Source organism: Sinocyclocheilus grahami, unplaced genomic scaffold, assembly GCF_001515645.1.
Source record: "Sinocyclocheilus grahami isolate Dianchi unplaced genomic scaffold, SAMN03320097.WGS_v1.1 scaffold136.1, whole genome shotgun sequence".
NCBI classification, from domain to species: domain Eukaryota; kingdom Metazoa; phylum Chordata; class Actinopteri; order Cypriniformes; family Cyprinidae; genus Sinocyclocheilus; species Sinocyclocheilus grahami.
In genome coordinates, this window is record NW_015505315.1 from 28,040 (window position 1) to 46,276 (window position 18,237).

An 18,237-nucleotide genomic window follows, 5' to 3' on the forward strand; every position below is an offset into this window, starting at 1 on the left:
TATAAAAGTATTTTATAATTGACTTACAGTGCATACTCTGCTTGGCTCGAGAGCAGTAGTTTTTGGAACTGCATGCATCTGGCTTGTCATCCAGTGCTCTGTTTCTATGGTGTAGGGCAGGCTGGTCATCACAGATGAACTCAGTATTGTTTGGGCAGTGTCTGGAGCAGGTGGCATGGCTGTGACTGTGGTATGTTCATCCACCAGAGGGCGCTGAGTAGAGGCACTTGCACTGGTTACAGGACTACTCTCAGTGACAGTAGAGGAAGTAGGGGGCTGTGTTGAAATGGTAGTCTGGGTAAAAACTGATGCCACACTAGGCACTGGAGTTGTTCCAATTGATGAAAGCAGTGTTGTGGTCGGACCAGTTTCAGTGGTGTACTCTGTAAATCCAAAGGTGTATTCAGTGGTGTCAGGACTGTGTGTTGGAAGTGTGCTAGAAGTAGCAACAGGCATACTAGAAGAAGTTATGTCTATGGAAACAGTGGTTACTTTATCTGTAGAAGTGGTTGCAGGTGTTGTCAATGTCGTTGCATTCCTAGTTGGAGGTGAGATGCTGGTTGTGGCCACAACTCGTGGAGTTTCTCGTCGTGTCGTAGCCACAGCCACCCGTGAGGTCAGGACTGGTGTGACACGGGTTGTGAATTTTGGAGTCATTGTGGAAGGAAAGGTGCTGGAGGACTCATGGACCAGTGCTGACGTCTGGGTTGTCGCCGTGGTTGACAGCACAGCTCTATCTGTGTCAAGAGAAACCCTAGTTGTCTCAGTGACAGAATGAATACTCAAAGGTCTAGATGTGTGAGTGGTAGAAATTATCTCTTTCTCAGCTGCAGTAGATGTTAGCAGAGGTGTCTCAGAAGTGATAGTTGTTTCTGTGGTTTTTGTTGGGGCTTGAGATACTGATGTTGCCATTGTAAGTATGGATGGTGAAGCTGGAGAAATCTCAGGCAGTTCAGATGTGGTGGATGGAGCTGTCATAGAATAAGGAGGATGAACTGGTGATGTGCTGACTTTGTCTGAAAGGAGAGCAGTGGTGGAAACTAAACTCCAGTGAGTCTCTGTAGGGCCCGGCGTAGTAGAAGCAGAGACATCTCTAGAAGTCATCTTGTCAGTAGGTGACACATGTGATGTAAGCAGTGTTGATGTTTCTTCTGTAGGTGCTGAGGTGAATGAGATGCTGGTGTAGGTGGTAAGTGGTGTCTCTGCTATCCTGGCACTGGTTTGGGTTGTTTCTGGTGATGGAGTTGATGTGGTTTGGATCACTCTCCAATCCGTCTGTAATGTTATATCAGTTGTTGGAACATCAGGATAAGGATATATAACAGATGTTGGCTGATAGGTTGTTTTTGCTGTGGTTTCTGTTGGCACAAATGCAGGAGCTTGAGAGAACACTGTGGTGATGAAGGCTGTTGGAACAGCTGTGGGCACAGACACTGTTGTTTTGGATGTTTCGGGTTGCTCTGAGGTTGATGTTGAAGGAATAAAAGGTGTCGTTTGAGTTGAAATTGGTGTTGGAAAAGTAGAACTTGTGGGTTTTACTGTAATGTGAGTGGTTGATGCTTCAATATCTGTAGGGGAAGTGGAAATGGTAGTGATGTCCAAAGGCCTCTGTGTTTCAGAGGTGCTCTCTGGGGTCTTCACAGTGTGTAAAGATGTTGGAAAGGTCAGTTTTTCTGTGGTGACAGAGGTACTTGATTCTAATATAGGTGTTGTAGTTGATGGTGAGGTGGACTTTGTTGTGCTGATGGTTTTAACTGGAAACTGTGTACTGCCACTAGAAGTCACAGAGGGTGTTGTGGACTTTTGAGTAGATATAAAGGCCTCTGTGTCTCTGGTGGTCTCCGTACTAGAGGTGAGAGGAGAGGACACTCTGAGTGTTGAGGAAGTGGCGTCTGTGGAGCTTATGCTGGTTGAGACTGGAAGCACAGGTAGAGTGCTTACTCTGGTCAGCTCCTTACTTGAGGTAGATGACAGAACGGGACTAAAAGTAGACGTTGAGGGGATAGCTGTGGTACGTGTGAGAAGTGTCAAAGACTCTGTTGGCCTGCTTGTTGTAGAGGTCTCTGAGAGAGTTTCTGAGAGAGACATTGGGCTTGTGTGCACTGTGGTGGAGGAAGCAGAACTGTGGGTGATGCTTGGTGCTTTAGTGGTTCTCTCAGTGGAAGCCAGTGGGCTTGGGGAGGAAGTGGATGTTGTTAATGTGGTAATGGTTTCCACCACCCCAGGTATGATAGGAGAAGATGTAAGCTTTGCAGTGCTTGGCATGTGTGCTGTAGGTGTGGAAGCAGTGGTGCTAGACCCTGACACTGTTGAAGAAACCGCTGGACCACTCAAGGTGGAATGCTCTGAAGAGGACGTTGATGATATTGCAGTACTGGGTGGCGTGAATGGAGGAACAACAGCAGGCTTAATGCCTAAACACAAACATAATATTTATTAGATACTGCACAAAATATCTCATTTAAACTGATATAGCTAATTGTGTTATTTTAAGCTAGATAAACTGGAGCTTGGATTTACTATGGCAACAAAAAGACGAAAAGCAAAATTATTTTTTTAAATTGCTCCATTTACAACTAGTGGTAAGAAATATTTTTTCTAAAAGACTGATAGCATTAGTGCTGGTTAAAATGGCATTTACAGAGCTGTAACTGAAAGGTAACATTAGCTGCCTTAGTCAAATCATATGACAATGATTGTGGAAGTAAATCCCAACCTATCATTTACCTCATTCAAATAAAAAATGTCAGTGATTTTATTTTACACCAGCAGTATTAGAAGTAGCACAATCAGTAGCTTACAGTCCTTCATAAAGACACATCTGTGAGTGACCTCGTCTAGAACCATGTGACTTGGACACTGAGGCAGGCATCCCTCAACCCTACAGAAAGGTGCATGTCAGCCATATCACTTTACACAATTTAGATACTTGTAAATATTTGCAGAAAACAAATGTGTGCGTGTTTGCATGCATAAATGTGTGTGCTCTTACTTCAGGATACTGGCACAGCTCAGACCTGATGGGTCACTGCATGTCCTGAAGCACGGACTCACACATGATTCATACCGCCACTGACATCGAGGACCCATTGGATAGTATGGTATGCCATCTGTAGTAAAAATAATGATTTGAAAAAAGCAAGTCGTAATATTTCTGTGTGATTATAAGCAAGGTTGTGCACATATGTAGCAACATGCTGACCTGTCAGTTTGAATAGAGTAGCTCGGCGGTACCGATCTGAGTGACTGTATTTCATGAGTTGGAGTCTGGACAGCATGAAATGCAGAAAAAACCCTGGCTTTGCCAGGGACTCTAGCGAATCAAAGCCTGAGATCCAGGTGTCTCTATGAAGAACAAATGTAGCTGCATCCCACAATGCCTCTGCTTCTTCCCACTTCTGTAGTCTCAGCTGGCCACTGTGCTCTGCTTTTAAGAAGTAGTTGGGTCTTTCTGCCGCCTCAAATGACACCAGAGATGTGTCTGCATCATTAACAACATACCCATTAAGAAAAGCAACATATAAAATATATACATAAAATAATATAATACATCTAAATTAGGAGATTTTTGCTACAAAATGTTTAGATTTGGTGTGAAATGTGTATGTTTTACTATATACTGTATATTTCCAAAAGGTGACTTTTGCATTTTTATGTTGATTGTGTGCTTTTGTCTGTCTGACTGACCATGTGGTCTGGCTTTGCTGATGCCTGGTGTCATCATGAACAATGTCAGGATCTCATCAGTACTGGTCAATTCTCTTTTTGGAAACACCAGTCCACTTGTCTTATTGGCTGCCAACAGTGTTCCTCTCTCTCTGTAGGTCAACAGCTTCAGTGGCCCTTTCCCTAAAGCTATGCAAACGTGCATTTCCACACACACACAACTGTCAAAATTCTCTCAGACAAATAAAAATATTATTATCATCAAAAAACTACAGATGTACCTTTGTTGTAGTATTCACAGTCATAAGCTGTAAGAGGAAGAAGATAGTGTTACTCATTATACAGTACCATAAAAACCAGTCATGTGATGAAAAACTGTAATGTAGATCGCTCAGTTCCTTCTTCCTCCAGACTATCATTATCTTTTAGAAGAATGTTTATTCACTGTTGTATGTCCAGTTATTGATTATTATCACAATGATTGATTCTAGGAATATGACTGGGCTGAGGTGTCACTCACGGCAGACAGAAGGGGAGCGCCAATCAATGGTGACGCCCTTTTGGCAGCAGCGGTGAGCATATGCTGCTACACTCGTGCAGAAACACTCACAGTCTCCTCCACGGTTGCAGCCACAGGTGTCCACCAGGCAGTTCATATAGAACCATGTTACATCTACCTACAGAGCATCAAACACCTTTAAACACAGAAACCCTCTCTCACTCACATGTACATTTTGACTCGGTGTGAATGTGAGCATTAATGTCAGCTGTTAACTGTGATCAGCTTACCACAGGGTGGCAGACTTGGAACACTTCACTGAGCAAAATCCCACACTGTCTTTTTGCAAAGGGCTCTCGAAGAGGATTCAGATTGCAGGGGTGCCTTATATCAGGACTATTCACACACTGATGGGACATTTACACACAAACAGACACATTCAGTGTAAAGAGTTTGATTAGAGTGTTTGATTTGTAGCTACTGGGCAAAAGGGCAAAAACACATGTTTAGTCATCTAGCAAGGAGAATTAGATAAAAGTGTGCATTTGTGCATACACTACTGGTCAAAAGTTTGGAATAATTAAGATTTTCTAATGTTTTTGAAAAATGTATGCTTATGCTCACCAAGGCTTTAGACAGTAACAGTACAATATAAAACAACTGCTTTCTATTTGAAGTCATCAAAGGAATAATTTAAAATGTATTAAAATAGAAAAGGTATTTAAAATTGTAGTAATTTGGCTGGGATATAAATGTTAATTTCACAATATTACTGTATTTAAATTACATTATTATTTTGATCAAATAAATGCAGCCTTGGCAAGCATAAGAGACTTTTTTCAAAAACTTAAAAAGTCCTAATTATTCCAAAATTTTTATAGTAGTGTATGTGTCTTTTTATCATGCCTCTGCCGCTGTCCAGCTGTTGCCAAACTCCTGTGGTGTTGATAAGTCAATGTTCTCTGGTGTTCTCATCTCATTCGCTGTCTTCTGATCAAAGTTCCCACAAAGACCAGTAAGCTTGCCCTAAAATAGGCAAAAACACACAAATACACACTTGTAATCAAAACTGATCTGCAAATGATTGATTCGCAAAACTACTAAAGTTTACACTTACTGCAGAGTCAGGTATCAGTTTCACCTTCTTTGAGTATGTTTTTTTTTTTTTTTTTTTTTTTTTTTTACCTGCCAGCGTGGTCCAGCTTGTATATGTACAGTGCTTTTTCTGTCCCACAGCACTGTAAGGTCTTCTCCAAGCAGATGCACAATGGTATAGTATCCTGCTTGCCAGATATATACTTTCTGCCTGTCGATCACACTTGATGGGTTCTGCATGTGAAATATATCCGCAGAATATTATCAACCGTTGTTAAAGTATCTCAATGGTTTCACACCAAACCAATGTTTTGAGAAACAGAAGACTACAAGATGCAACACCATCAGCAATATGATGCATTATGACCAACAGTATGATGCATTAAATATATATTCTGCCAAAGTATATTCACTCCTACCCAGGGATTTACAGGAATGAGCTGAATATGGTTGGGGCACATTAAATTTATTAGGTGACAGATGTAGGCATTTCTTTTAATGCGGGCATAATTACACTATTTTATGGTGTAATTATAGTTTAAGGTTTTATACAGAAAGAGAAAAGCTCACTCACAGGTTTTCCGGTGTCATCATCAAACACAATGAAGGAGCGTCCCAAGGAGATGAGGAGAGATTTCCTGCAGATCACACCACTCTCAAAGCAGTCAACATTCTCTGCTGTCACAGTCATCATTGCATCTAATGAGCTCTAACACACAGGAGCACGCATTAGCGGTCAACAACAATACATTTTTATAAGAATATGAGATATGGGAATATCTGGATCTGTTGCTAAAAGATCACCTTGACCAAGTACACCTTGCATGCACCAATATAATCAAACAGGAACCCATCAAATGTTCGGTAGTGTCGATCTCCATAAGCCGTGCACATTGACGGACATGGGCGGAACTCACACTGAAACGTGCCGTGCTGACACACACTGCAAAATAAGATCACTCAGACCTCAGTTTCACCACACATTTTCTCTCTTCCCTTTTCCCTAGAGAGCTGCTCAGTAAATAGGTTTGTGCTGACATTTTAAGGGTTTCATAGGGTTTCAGTGACATTTTAAGTCTCTACCAAATTTGCTACAATAATATCTGTAAAAAATTGGAAAATTACATTGTTATGCATAATTTTCCTCATATTCATAATCTAAAACAATGAAGTACCAAACTTCAAGTGACAACATAATCTTATTTGATATAATATTTCTAGTAGTATGCAAAGATGTAGTGTAGCAAACTGACTGGTGTAAAAACACATAGAAATCAATGCACAGAATGCGAGTTAATGTAATCTCACCACTGATGGCAGGGGGACGATACTCTGTCTCCTGGGTAATATTCTTTCCCTTTCCACAAACACGGACATGCATGTGGCTCGAAACATTCATCACCATGCTTGAGGAGCCTGAAATACACACATGCACAGTGGTATCATGCCTGTGAACATACTAAAACAGCACACAGGATGCATGTGTGAGCTTGTTTATGCATGTAAGTATGCCATGCAAGTATAATGCAAGAGATTCTGCCTGAGACAATAATATTTGGATGGGTGGAGGGATGAAAGAAAAATCTGGTGATTGGTGACATGAGAAAAGCAGCCTATTCTCATTCTCACAGATCCAAAGAGCTTCTCTCTCTCTCTTTGATAAAGATCTTGTAATATTGCAGTGAATCATTTCCATTGGCCTGAGGGTCTCTCCGAGAGTTCCCAGCACACTGTCCGTTAGAACTGAGTAAACTTACACCCCAGATAGACAGGCGTTAACAGCTCTCTTTATCCCACAGCCAGAACGCTGGATCACTTACTGCCATCAAAGAATGTGTGGTCACCTGCTCCTGTTCTGCATGCATTAATTAAGAGACAAAGAGATGGATCCATAGCTAAATGATCACGCACTCCAATGCTCAGCAATTATCGTCATGCCCCAGTGACGCTCTTCTCTCTGTACAAAGCAGACTTGAGAAAATAAAACCATGACTCAAACAAAAACTCAGAGGGATGAAATTACAAAAATACTGAAAAGGAAGTTTTTTGTGCATAATTATAATATTTGTTTTCAAATGACTAATAAAATTTTTTTTAAAAAGCCATTGCGTGATGAGTAAACTGAAACGCCTTATGTTGGATTGAGTACAATTGATGAGGTAGAATTTCATGAATACGAGTTTGCTGTCATTAACATGCACTGACTGTCAACTTCTCTTTATTCTACTAGATTGAAAATTGGATGCGAGTTGAAGTGATTAGATTGTTCAATGCTGAGTATTCTGAATGCAAACAGTCAGTCCATCAAGTAAGAATCATTGATTTCAGCGCAGACCATATTCAAAGTACACGGCGCATACAGCCTAGGTTGCTTGTTTCTTTTAACTCCAGCAAATAGATGAATATTTTGATGTTTCTGGTTGAGGGTTAATGGTGGCACAGGTATATCCCAGCCAAAGGCTCAGTTAGATGTTGCTATGTAGATAAGTTTTTACTGTATGTGCATGGTTTGACATACACCAGCTGTGTGTACATCCTTACACAAACCCAGACCTCTCACACAACACAAATAATTATTATTATACAGACCCTACAAACACACAAACTTTCTCCAAGCAAACAACTGGAGACTTGTCACATTCTCATATATTGAATACCATTAAACAAATGTTCAACTTGTATGTTTTTGCTGAGTATCAACTATGTTCACTCCTTTCAATACCTTCTCATTGTCAACAACTTATTTTAAAAAACGCATCTAATGATTAAAACAGACCACACAATCTTTTTTTTATGAACTGAAAACAGAAACTCAAAAAAGGTAAAGCAGACAATTCAGTTCAAACTAGGTTAGTTCAAAGTCAAAACTGGAAGTGCACTGATAAAAATCAAAGCACAATTTCTGGGTGAAAATGCAGTGAGTACCATTGTATAGCTATGTAGAGACTCAACTGTGGCATCATTTTCACTGTGGAAGCTCTGATCTCAGACCCAGTCAGATGCATTACACCTGAGAAGTATAAGAGGTCATCTGCATTGATCCCTGACCCATTGAACCCTAAACCTGACCCTAACCCTAAGAGAGAAAACAATTGTTCAGAAAACATCGGTATTCACACAAGCTAAAGGTCTATAGCAGGGGTTCTCAAAGTCTACATTCAAAGGTCCAAATCTGAATTTTCATCAGTGTCAAAGGTCCGGACCGGAACAATTGGTTATTACAAAACTTGTTTTTTAATAAACATACATAACAAATAAACATTAATGTTTTGAAAAAATAAAGTGCAAACGTGGCAAAACAATTAATTTAAGTGTCAGCAATAGAGGTCGACCGATAAGGGTTTTCACTGGCCGATGCCGATATTTAGAAACCAGGGCAGCTGATGGGCGATATATGATGCTGATTTTTTTGGCCGATATGTTTGGCCGATTTGTTTTTTATTTTTTTCCTTTATCTCATAAAAGCAAGTTTGAGTAAATGATTATTGCAGGGCACAAGATGGTAATAGTAGTAGTAGCCTAATTCATAGTAATAATACATGGCTCAAAGCACCTTCTCAAAACAGTTCTGAAGCATGCTTTTTGTTTATGTTTGCTGACAGACACCAGTGTTTCCCATAGACTTGCACATGCAAATTCATTCTCTGCCAGCAGGAGGCGCTGTTGGAGCAGGAGATATAGCGGTTTCCCTGGTAACGGCTGTAATCTAATACAAAACGCTAGGAAAGACAAATGAAAATGACATCAAAGCTTTTCTGCAGACGGTCGGTTCTTTTCAATTATACATTCATATAAAAACACCCGCGCTGCATTTTAATTTTGAAACGTGCAGTGCTCAGTTTAATCAACGAAGTAGTTAGAATCCTTTTGGAAAATCTATTTGTGGCAGTCAGTTTTGATTTTGTGATGGGCCGCCACAAATAATTCAATGTATGGGAAACACTGGACACTACTATAAGTCAAATGGCCATAATCTAAGTGATAACAACAATAAATAAATAAAAAATTACTCATATTAGCGGTGAAATGTCGTCCGATTATGTCAAACGCCATACGCTCACTGGATGTCATGAAGGAAAAGTTTCAATATCTCGCCTTCGCTTTCATTTCGGACCATCTCCAAAAAGACATTTAAAAACTAAACATATGATTTACACGTTTAACATGCGTTTATCAAAGTAGGAAATTAGTGTTCTTGAAATACGAAATGGAGGTGGGTCCGGACTGAATTCCCTCCGGGAATGCTATAGCATAGCACAGCAACAGCATAGAAATATAAAGATGCCTTTCTTTTCTTGTAGTTTTCTTTCTGTCTTGACAAATGAAAATGTGCTGATTTTAAAGTATGGACTACAGGAATGTCTTTAAGCAGCTTATCAGTTATTTGATCCAGCTGTGCACCTGTTTACTGTGTAAATAAGCATGGCTGCCATTAGCCACTTTGCTTGGGGGTGGAGGAGGGGGTAATTACTCTCCCTCATTAGTGCAGGAATTCCCCAGCTCACAAAAACACTCCTATACCTGCTGCTCCCATGAGGGACAGGGGTATCAGCATCACCCTTAGCTTAATGGACAAGAGAGAAACAGTGCGAGTCGTCGACCCATGCTGAAACATCTTTAACAAACTTTGACTAAAGTTACAGAAAAAAAATCCACTCTGTGGCCGCTAGCCGATGTGAGGTGCGTTTCCTAAAAGCATTGTTAGCCAACTAATTTGTTTGTCGCATTCACATGCATCAACACACGTTTCCTCAGATTATAAACTAAAGTGAGAAATTAGAGAACTTTAGTACAAGACTCCAAAGTAGAAGCACACCTGAGAGATGTGATAATGTATAATAATAGAAAGAAAAAATCCTATCTTCAGTAATTAGTGGACTAATTTTCTGGGCATGAACAGGTGCACTGAGGAATTCGACCCGCTTGTAAGGTCAAGCTCACGTATCAAACACAGCTAACACGCACACATTTATACTGTTGGTAGTGAGACACTGCGCTTTGAATGAGACGGGCTGTGACTGTGTATGTATGTGTCTGTGTGTAAAAGAGTATGGCAGCTGGAAAGTCCCCGTAAAAGGTCTAGAGCGTCAGAAGACTCATGACAGTGTTCCAGAGGGCAAACAATCAAATACTTTACATTCTGCCTTTTACAGTCACTCTAGGTGCATTCAGACGTACGCATTATAGCAAACTGACAATCAGCAATGGATTCCTTCTGCATCTCTTTTTGGAATTAGCTAATCTTTGCTAAATGTGACCCTGGACCACAAAACCAGTCATATAAGGGTCAATTTTTCGAAATTGAGATTTATACATCATCTGAAAGCTGAATAAATAAGCTTTCCATTGATGTATGGTTTGTTAGGATAGGACAATATTTGGCCGAGATACAATCTGAGGGTGCAAAAATCGACTTTAAAGCGGTTCAAATGAAGTTCTTAGCAATGCATATTTACTAATCAAAAATTAAGTTTTAATATATTTACTGTAGGAAATTTACAAAATATCTTTATGGAACATGATCTTTACTTAATATCCTAATGATTTTTGGCATAAAAAAAAATCTATAATTTTGACCCATACAATGTATTTTTGGCTATTGCTACAAATATACCCCAGCGACTTAAGACTGGTTTTGTGGTCCAGGGTCACAAATAGGTAAAATCATAGTTAAAATGTCTAGATTACATGCTAGATGCTAGATTAGATAAGATATAAAGTCTTGTTTTCTGAAAAAAAAAATAATAATTCTAAATTAAGTGAGTTTACACTTAAAACAAGAAAAATATATAAAAAGAAAAATGTAGTTAAAAACATAACATTAATTCAACGGAAAAACGTTTAGTTTAAGTATAAATGCAATTAATTTTGATAGTTTATTTTGTCATTTTACTTCTCAAATAAATGTATCTTGATTTAAGATCATTTAGATATTTGTACTGGAAAACAAGACAAAAAAACTTTTTTAGAAATCTTTTCTTTTTTTTTTTTGCTGTGTAATATGAGTTTGGCACCCATTGTGGACATTGCTTTTGTTAATTTATATCCCATATTCAACATCCTGCTGCTACTATACCTCTCAACTATAATGATGTTAGACCACATGTATGGCACATTTAATCATTTCCAGATTTATCAATAATCTCATCACTACTTCACATAGTGGCATAAGGGGCCTTTGTGCCATATTTACACCAGCCCAGATGCCAAACTATCGAGTTGCAGGAATTTATTAAACACTCATGACAGAATCTCAGCCATGATATTTCTTTCCCATGATGCTCTTGACTAATGGTTTTCTGTTTAAAAGGTCAATAAGTCAGAAGAAGGTGAATCACACACACACACACACACACACACAGCCATCTAAAATATCACATCCCCTCTGTGTGCAGTAGAGACTCTAGTTGCTCTCAAGATACATCCGTGACCTCACAGCCCTTTCACTACATGACTGATGAATTTTCATGAGAGTTTTTCCCTTTGTAGTGAGAGTATTAGATTGCCTTTGTAATTCAGCGTTGGCAATGTCTGAGGATTCACAAACCGAGTGTTATCCTCATCCCAAGCACAAGTGTAAAATATAATTATAAAATCAATCAAATGTGCAAAAAAAGAAAAAATCAACAGCAATTAATCTCAGAGAAGAAAACATTCCGCACACACTCCAATATGCAGCAACCAAATCAAATGTGTCATGAACAAAAAGTGAGCTGCTCTAGATCTCACAGAACAAAAATTTCTCACAAATTATATATATATATATATATATATATATATATATATATATATATATATATATATATATGTGTGTGTGTGTATATAAAAAAAAAAAAAAACAGAACATGGCATATTCCCAGACTCTCTCTTGCCGGTGTTGGTAAAAGGATAACTGAGACGAGGTCTTATCATGCTGTTATGGCTGAGGATGGCTTTAGGAAGCTAAGCTTGTGATATGGCACTTAACCTCAGTTTGCTTGTGTAGACACTGGCATTAAATGTATCAGATGACAAAAATCCATCTATAGAGCAAGAGTCGTGCTCTCTGAGGCCCCTTTAGTGGGAACGTGACGCGAGGGGGAGAAAAGAGGGGGAAGTGGAGTTGAGCGACAAAGAACTCTTTTCACCTGCCATAGACGGCAGCAAAGGTTCCCACTGAGTCAGCGGAGACCCTTTAACTGATCTGTATCGACATCATCACCTGCTCCGGCAGACACCATCCGAGTGAGACCTCAACATGTAGAGCAGAATGTCATCTGTCCGTGAAAGTGCGCCTGGGAGTTTGTGTGCTTCTGAAAATCGACACTACTTTGCTTGGAATGTCAATGGTCTGCATCTGCCAGGTTTTTAATTATGTGGAGCAAATATTTGAATGGAATTTGATTAAGAACATTATGTGACACAGATAAGCTAAAAAAATCCCAGTGTATGCATGCATGTGTAATGGAAATGAGTAGTTCCTGACGCAACTCGGCCGATTCCACCCACTAAGCTTAGCCATGGATCACTGCCCCATCACACACGTAAATACACATACAGCCATTCACCTACTAAATCCTCTACATCACACACAAACACGGAAACATCTAACCTTTTAAATATTTAAAAATAAAACTACCAATACAGACGAAGAATAAACATACCCAGGAACATTTCAAGAGTCTTGTAAAAGTGCATTTGCATTTGGGAAAAATTGAATAGATGACATCAAAAGCAATCACATTAAAATTCAGTAAAACTCAAATTCCTCTAAAAACATCCAATTGAAGAAGAGAGTAGTAAATGGCACAATAGCAGCACACTTACAAAAAGCACCATGATAGTCCCATGTTTTTGGACATGCTATCATAATACCAAGGTAAACTTTCAAGTGCCTTCATAATAAATTACATCAAAAACCATATAGCATGAATTTGTTTAATTAACACTTTTATCTTTATGTCTCTATATTATACTTTCTCTTTACTATATTTGATCTGTATTATAAATATGTGTGTAGGATTCAACAGGATTCAACATCCTAACTAGTCGAACTAAAGCAAGGAATCCACTACATATATAGTACTTATCTTTCATTTTAATGGAGAAAAATCAATGTTAATTGGAGGCTCTAAACCTGTCATTTTGAGTCCCTTTTGATTGTTCACTGCACATGCTTGTTTTTAATCTATGTATTTTTGTCCTGTCTGGAAGTTATCATGCTGTTATGGCTGAGGATGGCTTTAGGAAGCTAAGCTTGTGATATGGCACTTAACCTCAGTTTGCTTGTGTAGACACTGGCATTAAATGTATCAGATGACAAAAATCCATCTATAGAGCAAGAGTCGTGCTCTCTGAGGCCCCTTTAGTGGGAACGTGACGCGAGGGGGAGAAAAGAGGGGGAAGTGGAGTTGAGCGACAAAGAACTCTTTTCACCTGCCGTAGACAGCAGCAAAGTTTCCCACTGAGTCAGCGGAGACCCTTTAACTGATCTGTATCGACATCATCACCTGCTCCGGCAGACACCATCCGAGTGAGACCTCAACATGTAGAGCAGAATGTCATCTGTCCGTGAAAGTGCGCCTGGGAGTTTGTGTGCTTCTGAAAATCGACACTACTTTGCTTGGAATGTCAATGGTCTGCATCTGCCAGGTTTTTAATTATGTGGAGCAAATATTTGAATGGAATTTGATTAAGAACATTATGTGACACAGATAAGCTAAAAAAATCCCAGTGTATGCATGCATGTGTAATGGAAATGAGTAGTTCCTGACGCAACTCGGCCGATTCCACCCACTAAGCTTAGCCATGGATCACTGCCCCATCACACACGTAAATACACATACAGCCATTCACCTACTAAATCCTCTACATCACACACAAACACGGAAACATCTAACCTTTTAAATATTTAAAAATAAAACTACCAATACAGACGAAGAATAAACATACCCAGGAACATTTCAAGAGTCTTGTAAAAGTGCATTTGCATTTGGGAAAAATTGAATAGATGACATCAAAAGCAATCACATTAAAATTCAGTAAAACTCAAATTCCTCTAAAAACATCCAATTGAAGAAGAGAGTAGTAAATGGCACAATAGCAGCACACTTACAAAAAGCACCATGATAGTCCCATGTTTTTGGACATGCTATCATAATACCAAGGTAAACTTTCAAGTGCCTTCATAATAAATTACATCAAAAACCATATAGCATGAATTTGTTTAATTAACACTTTTATCTTTATGTCTCTATATTATACTTTCTCTTTACTATATTTTATCTGTATTATAAATATGTGTGTAGGATTCAACAGGATTCAACATCCTAACTAGTCGAACTAAAGCAAGGAATCCACTACATATATAGTACTTATCTTTCATTTTAATGGAGAAAAATCAATGTTAATTGGAGGCTCTAAACCTGTCATTTTGAGTCCCTTTTGATTGTTCACTGCACATGCTTGTTTTTAATCTATGTATTTTTGTCCTGTCTGGAAGCCCATTTTCTCTATGTGATGATTGGGTGAGCTCTCAAATGGGCGGGACTTTGCAACAAACAGCCAGTAATTCAAATAATAAAAACAGTAATATTGGGAAATATTATTAAAATGTAAAGTAACTATTTTCCATTTTTATATACTTTAAAATGTAATTTATTCCTCTGATGGCAAATTTGAATTTTCAACAGATATTACTTCAGTCTTCATAAATCATTCTAATATGCTGCTCTAGAAACATTTCTTATTTCTTATTGCTGAAAACAACAGGAAATGTATTATTACTCTTGTTCTTTTTTTTTCTTTTTTTGGAAAATGTGATTTTTCAGGATTGCTTGGTGAATAGAAAGTTCAAAAGAACAGCAGCATTTGAAATACAAATATTTGGTAACACATTAGTATTGGGACCAATTCTCACTATTAACTAGTTGCTTATTAGCATGCCTATTATTAACATACTGGCTGTATATTAGTACTTAATGCACATATTCTGCATCCCTAATCCTACCCAATACCTAAACTTAACAACTACCTTACTAACTACTAATAAGCAGCAAACTAGGAGTTTATTGAGGCAAAAGTCATAGTTAATGGTTTGTTAATAGCGAGAACTGGACCTTAAAGTGAAGTGTGACCAAATCTTTTGTAACATTATAAATGTTTTACTAAAAAATATTGTACTGATCCCAAACCTTTGAACTGACAGTGTTTGAAATAAGTCTTTCGTAACACATTCAGTTTAGCCTTTATAATCTTGTCTCTTGCATACTGCCATTTGTAAATATTGCGAGGCTCCAGTTGCCACTGGTATATGAATATGGCCTACCATAGTATGTTTTTGTAAGTGACAACAGACACTAAGAATGAAGACAACAAAGACCTTACTCACCCTGCGGGACAGACGCAGCCAGGCACACAAGGCTCACGAGTGGAGCAGGTGAGGTTGAGCAAATACGATTCACAGGTCTGTTCACAGGCTAAACCTTTATTGGCCGAGTGGCCGTCTACTCGGTTCCCACAGTCCTCATAAAACTGCCCTGGTGGACACAGGGTATCTGAGAGAGGAGAGAACACACACTGAACTCCAGCACTGTAGATATGAAAATTCAAACAAACTGCAAACACTACAGACATTCAAAGAGTTTCACACAGATAAACGACATCAGGATGCTGAAATACAACACTCACCAATAATTGAGCTCTGGGAAACAAGTTTTCCATCTTGGCAAATTCTGTTGAGGTAAAAAAAAAGAAAGAAAAGATTTTAACTGATGTGAGGCAGTGAGTCTTTTGTACTGGGCTGCTGTGATATCTTTACCAAACCAATATATACAGATAAAACACTGACAAAACACAAAACACTAGCTTTTTATTGGGAATGTGATATAATGGAGAGTTTGACAGTGTGGTGGCATTTAATATGAGTGAATAAGACAATCTTACTGTACACCTGATGATGTCAAGATCACATCTCCAGGAGAATAGTCAGCACCAAGAAAACTGCATGGACATTCACTCCTGTACCACAAAATATTAGAAAAATATCTGACTCAGAATCAATCAATTATGTCATATGCAAGGAGAAAATATAACTGAAATTCTATACAATTTTGTCAACTAACACAATTTCTTCTTAACCTAACCCTGAAAGCCACAATGCTGCATAACAGCACAGCCAATCAGAAGATGTTTAATGTACAGCTGTAAGGAGTGAGGATGATGGCAATGTTTCGGCTCACGTGACCTATGAGACAATAAAATCTCTCCGAGCTGTTTTAGAGAGTTTAACTAGTACAGTAGTTGGGTTAGAGGTGAGAGACTTCAGGCCACAGTGCAGCTGTTGAGTCTGTAGCAGAGTATGAGGCCAAAGTCCTCCTCTATCACGTCCCTGACTTTCTCTCAGTCTCTGCCAGCGTGAGTGCTGTAACTCTAGCACACGCTGAGTATGTGGCAGTGGGACACGGGACATTTAAGGGAAGTGAACCCATGTGAGGGTGAGGAGGCTAAAAGCGTTATACAACACCTGAGGTTGTCAGGTCCATAACATTTTACAGCCTGCTTGAATGAGGACTGCAAATAACTTCACTCTCACACACACTAAATAACTAAGTCACAGAGATAGCATTAGAAAATTAGGAGGGTGTTGATTTAGCTTTTTTTTTTTTAGCTTAGAATTTCTTTCACAATTCAGAGTTACTTTCATAATTCTTGACACTGTCCATGGATAACCTCTACTATGTGAACAAAAAAATGATTTAACATTATGTACATAACACGTGAATAGAAAAAAGGTGGAGTTGAAGTGTTGGATGGAAGCCGTTTATATAGCATTGTGTTTTTGACTGACAAAATTAGATGAACACGATCCTTATGCACTTTCATTTGGATCTCCATTCAGTTCTAACTATGCAGCAAATATAATGGATAAGCACTGTTTTAAAAGTTATAAAGGGACAGTTCATTAAAAATCAACAATCATTCATAATTTAATTACCTCTGTGTTGTTCCAAACCCAAAGAAGAATTTTGAAGCGGTTCATAGTGATTGTCTGCTATGCACCAAAAAAGCACTATAAAGCACCATAAAGCAGTCCATGCGACTATATTTGAACTTTTACCGTGGCACGCAGGTGTGTGTATGCATGTTGAAGTATGTCCCTTCCGGGCACACGCAACCCTCCTCACACTCCTCGCCACACGGCTGATGGAGAGACAGAAACAGGCAGCGACGCTGACATGACGACACACAGACTCCATACTCCATAGAAGACGGACACGTGATGGCTGCAAAAACATACACATAGGCCACATGCATATACATTTTTATGTTTACAAAGACGTTTTTTATGTTTACAAATTTCAAATAGAAACTTTAACTTTCTATTCATCATAAAATCACACAAAACGTATCGCGATTTCCACAAAAAGCAAAACTGTTTTCAGCATTGATAATAATAAGAAAGGTTTCTTGAGCACTAAATCAACATATTTGAATGATTTCTGAAAGATCACGTGACACTGAAGGTTGGAGAAATGGCTGCTGAAAATTCAACTTTGCCATCACTGGATGTATTAAAATAGAAAACTGTTATTTTGTATTTTATTAGTATTTCACAACATTATTGGTATTTTGATCAACCTGGTGAGTATATGATGCTTCTTTCAAAAACATTAAAACAAATCTTACTGAACCTAAACTTTTGAATGGTAGTGAATGCATGTGTAAGTGTTAGACTGACCACACTCAGGCAGGTGTGAGCGGAACTCAATGATGACCCCGTGTCTCCTGCAGGTGCGGGCGTAGTGAGCGAGGATGGAGCAAAGGCACGGCGCTCCACATTTGCAGACGTCTGCGCGACATTGTAGCTGGAAACCCACCGGACTTACGTACTCATGACAGGCAGAAAACACTTCTTGCGTCAGCACATCACACTTCTCCACTGCATAAGCGGCTGAAATCACACAGACGGACGTTCAAGCCATACAGATCCCCTCAAA

The 18,237-nt window shown here is 38.9% G+C and overlaps 1 protein-coding gene across 1 annotated transcript in view; it reads right to left on the reverse strand.

Moving 5' to 3' along the window:
* The window catches only part of LOC107591037 (otogelin-like), a 44,347-nt gene that overhangs the window by 12,860 nt on the left and 13,250 nt on the right, over positions 1–18,237 (reverse strand). Inside the window, 18 exon segments of the mRNA XM_016280042.1 lie at positions 28–2,414; positions 2,802–2,881; positions 2,993–3,110; positions 3,203–3,481; positions 3,688–3,855; positions 3,948–3,974; positions 4,187–4,343; positions 4,456–4,572; positions 5,072–5,191; positions 5,351–5,494; positions 5,835–5,969; positions 6,065–6,203; positions 6,569–6,676; positions 15,630–15,795; positions 15,929–15,972; positions 16,184–16,258; positions 17,358–17,523; positions 17,979–18,191. Coding sequence (XP_016135528.1) covers positions 28–2,414; positions 2,802–2,881; positions 2,993–3,110; positions 3,203–3,481; positions 3,688–3,855; positions 3,948–3,974; positions 4,187–4,343; positions 4,456–4,572; positions 5,072–5,191; positions 5,351–5,494; positions 5,835–5,969; positions 6,065–6,203; positions 6,569–6,676; positions 15,630–15,795; positions 15,929–15,972; positions 16,184–16,258; positions 17,358–17,523; positions 17,979–18,191 — 4,643 coding nt within the window.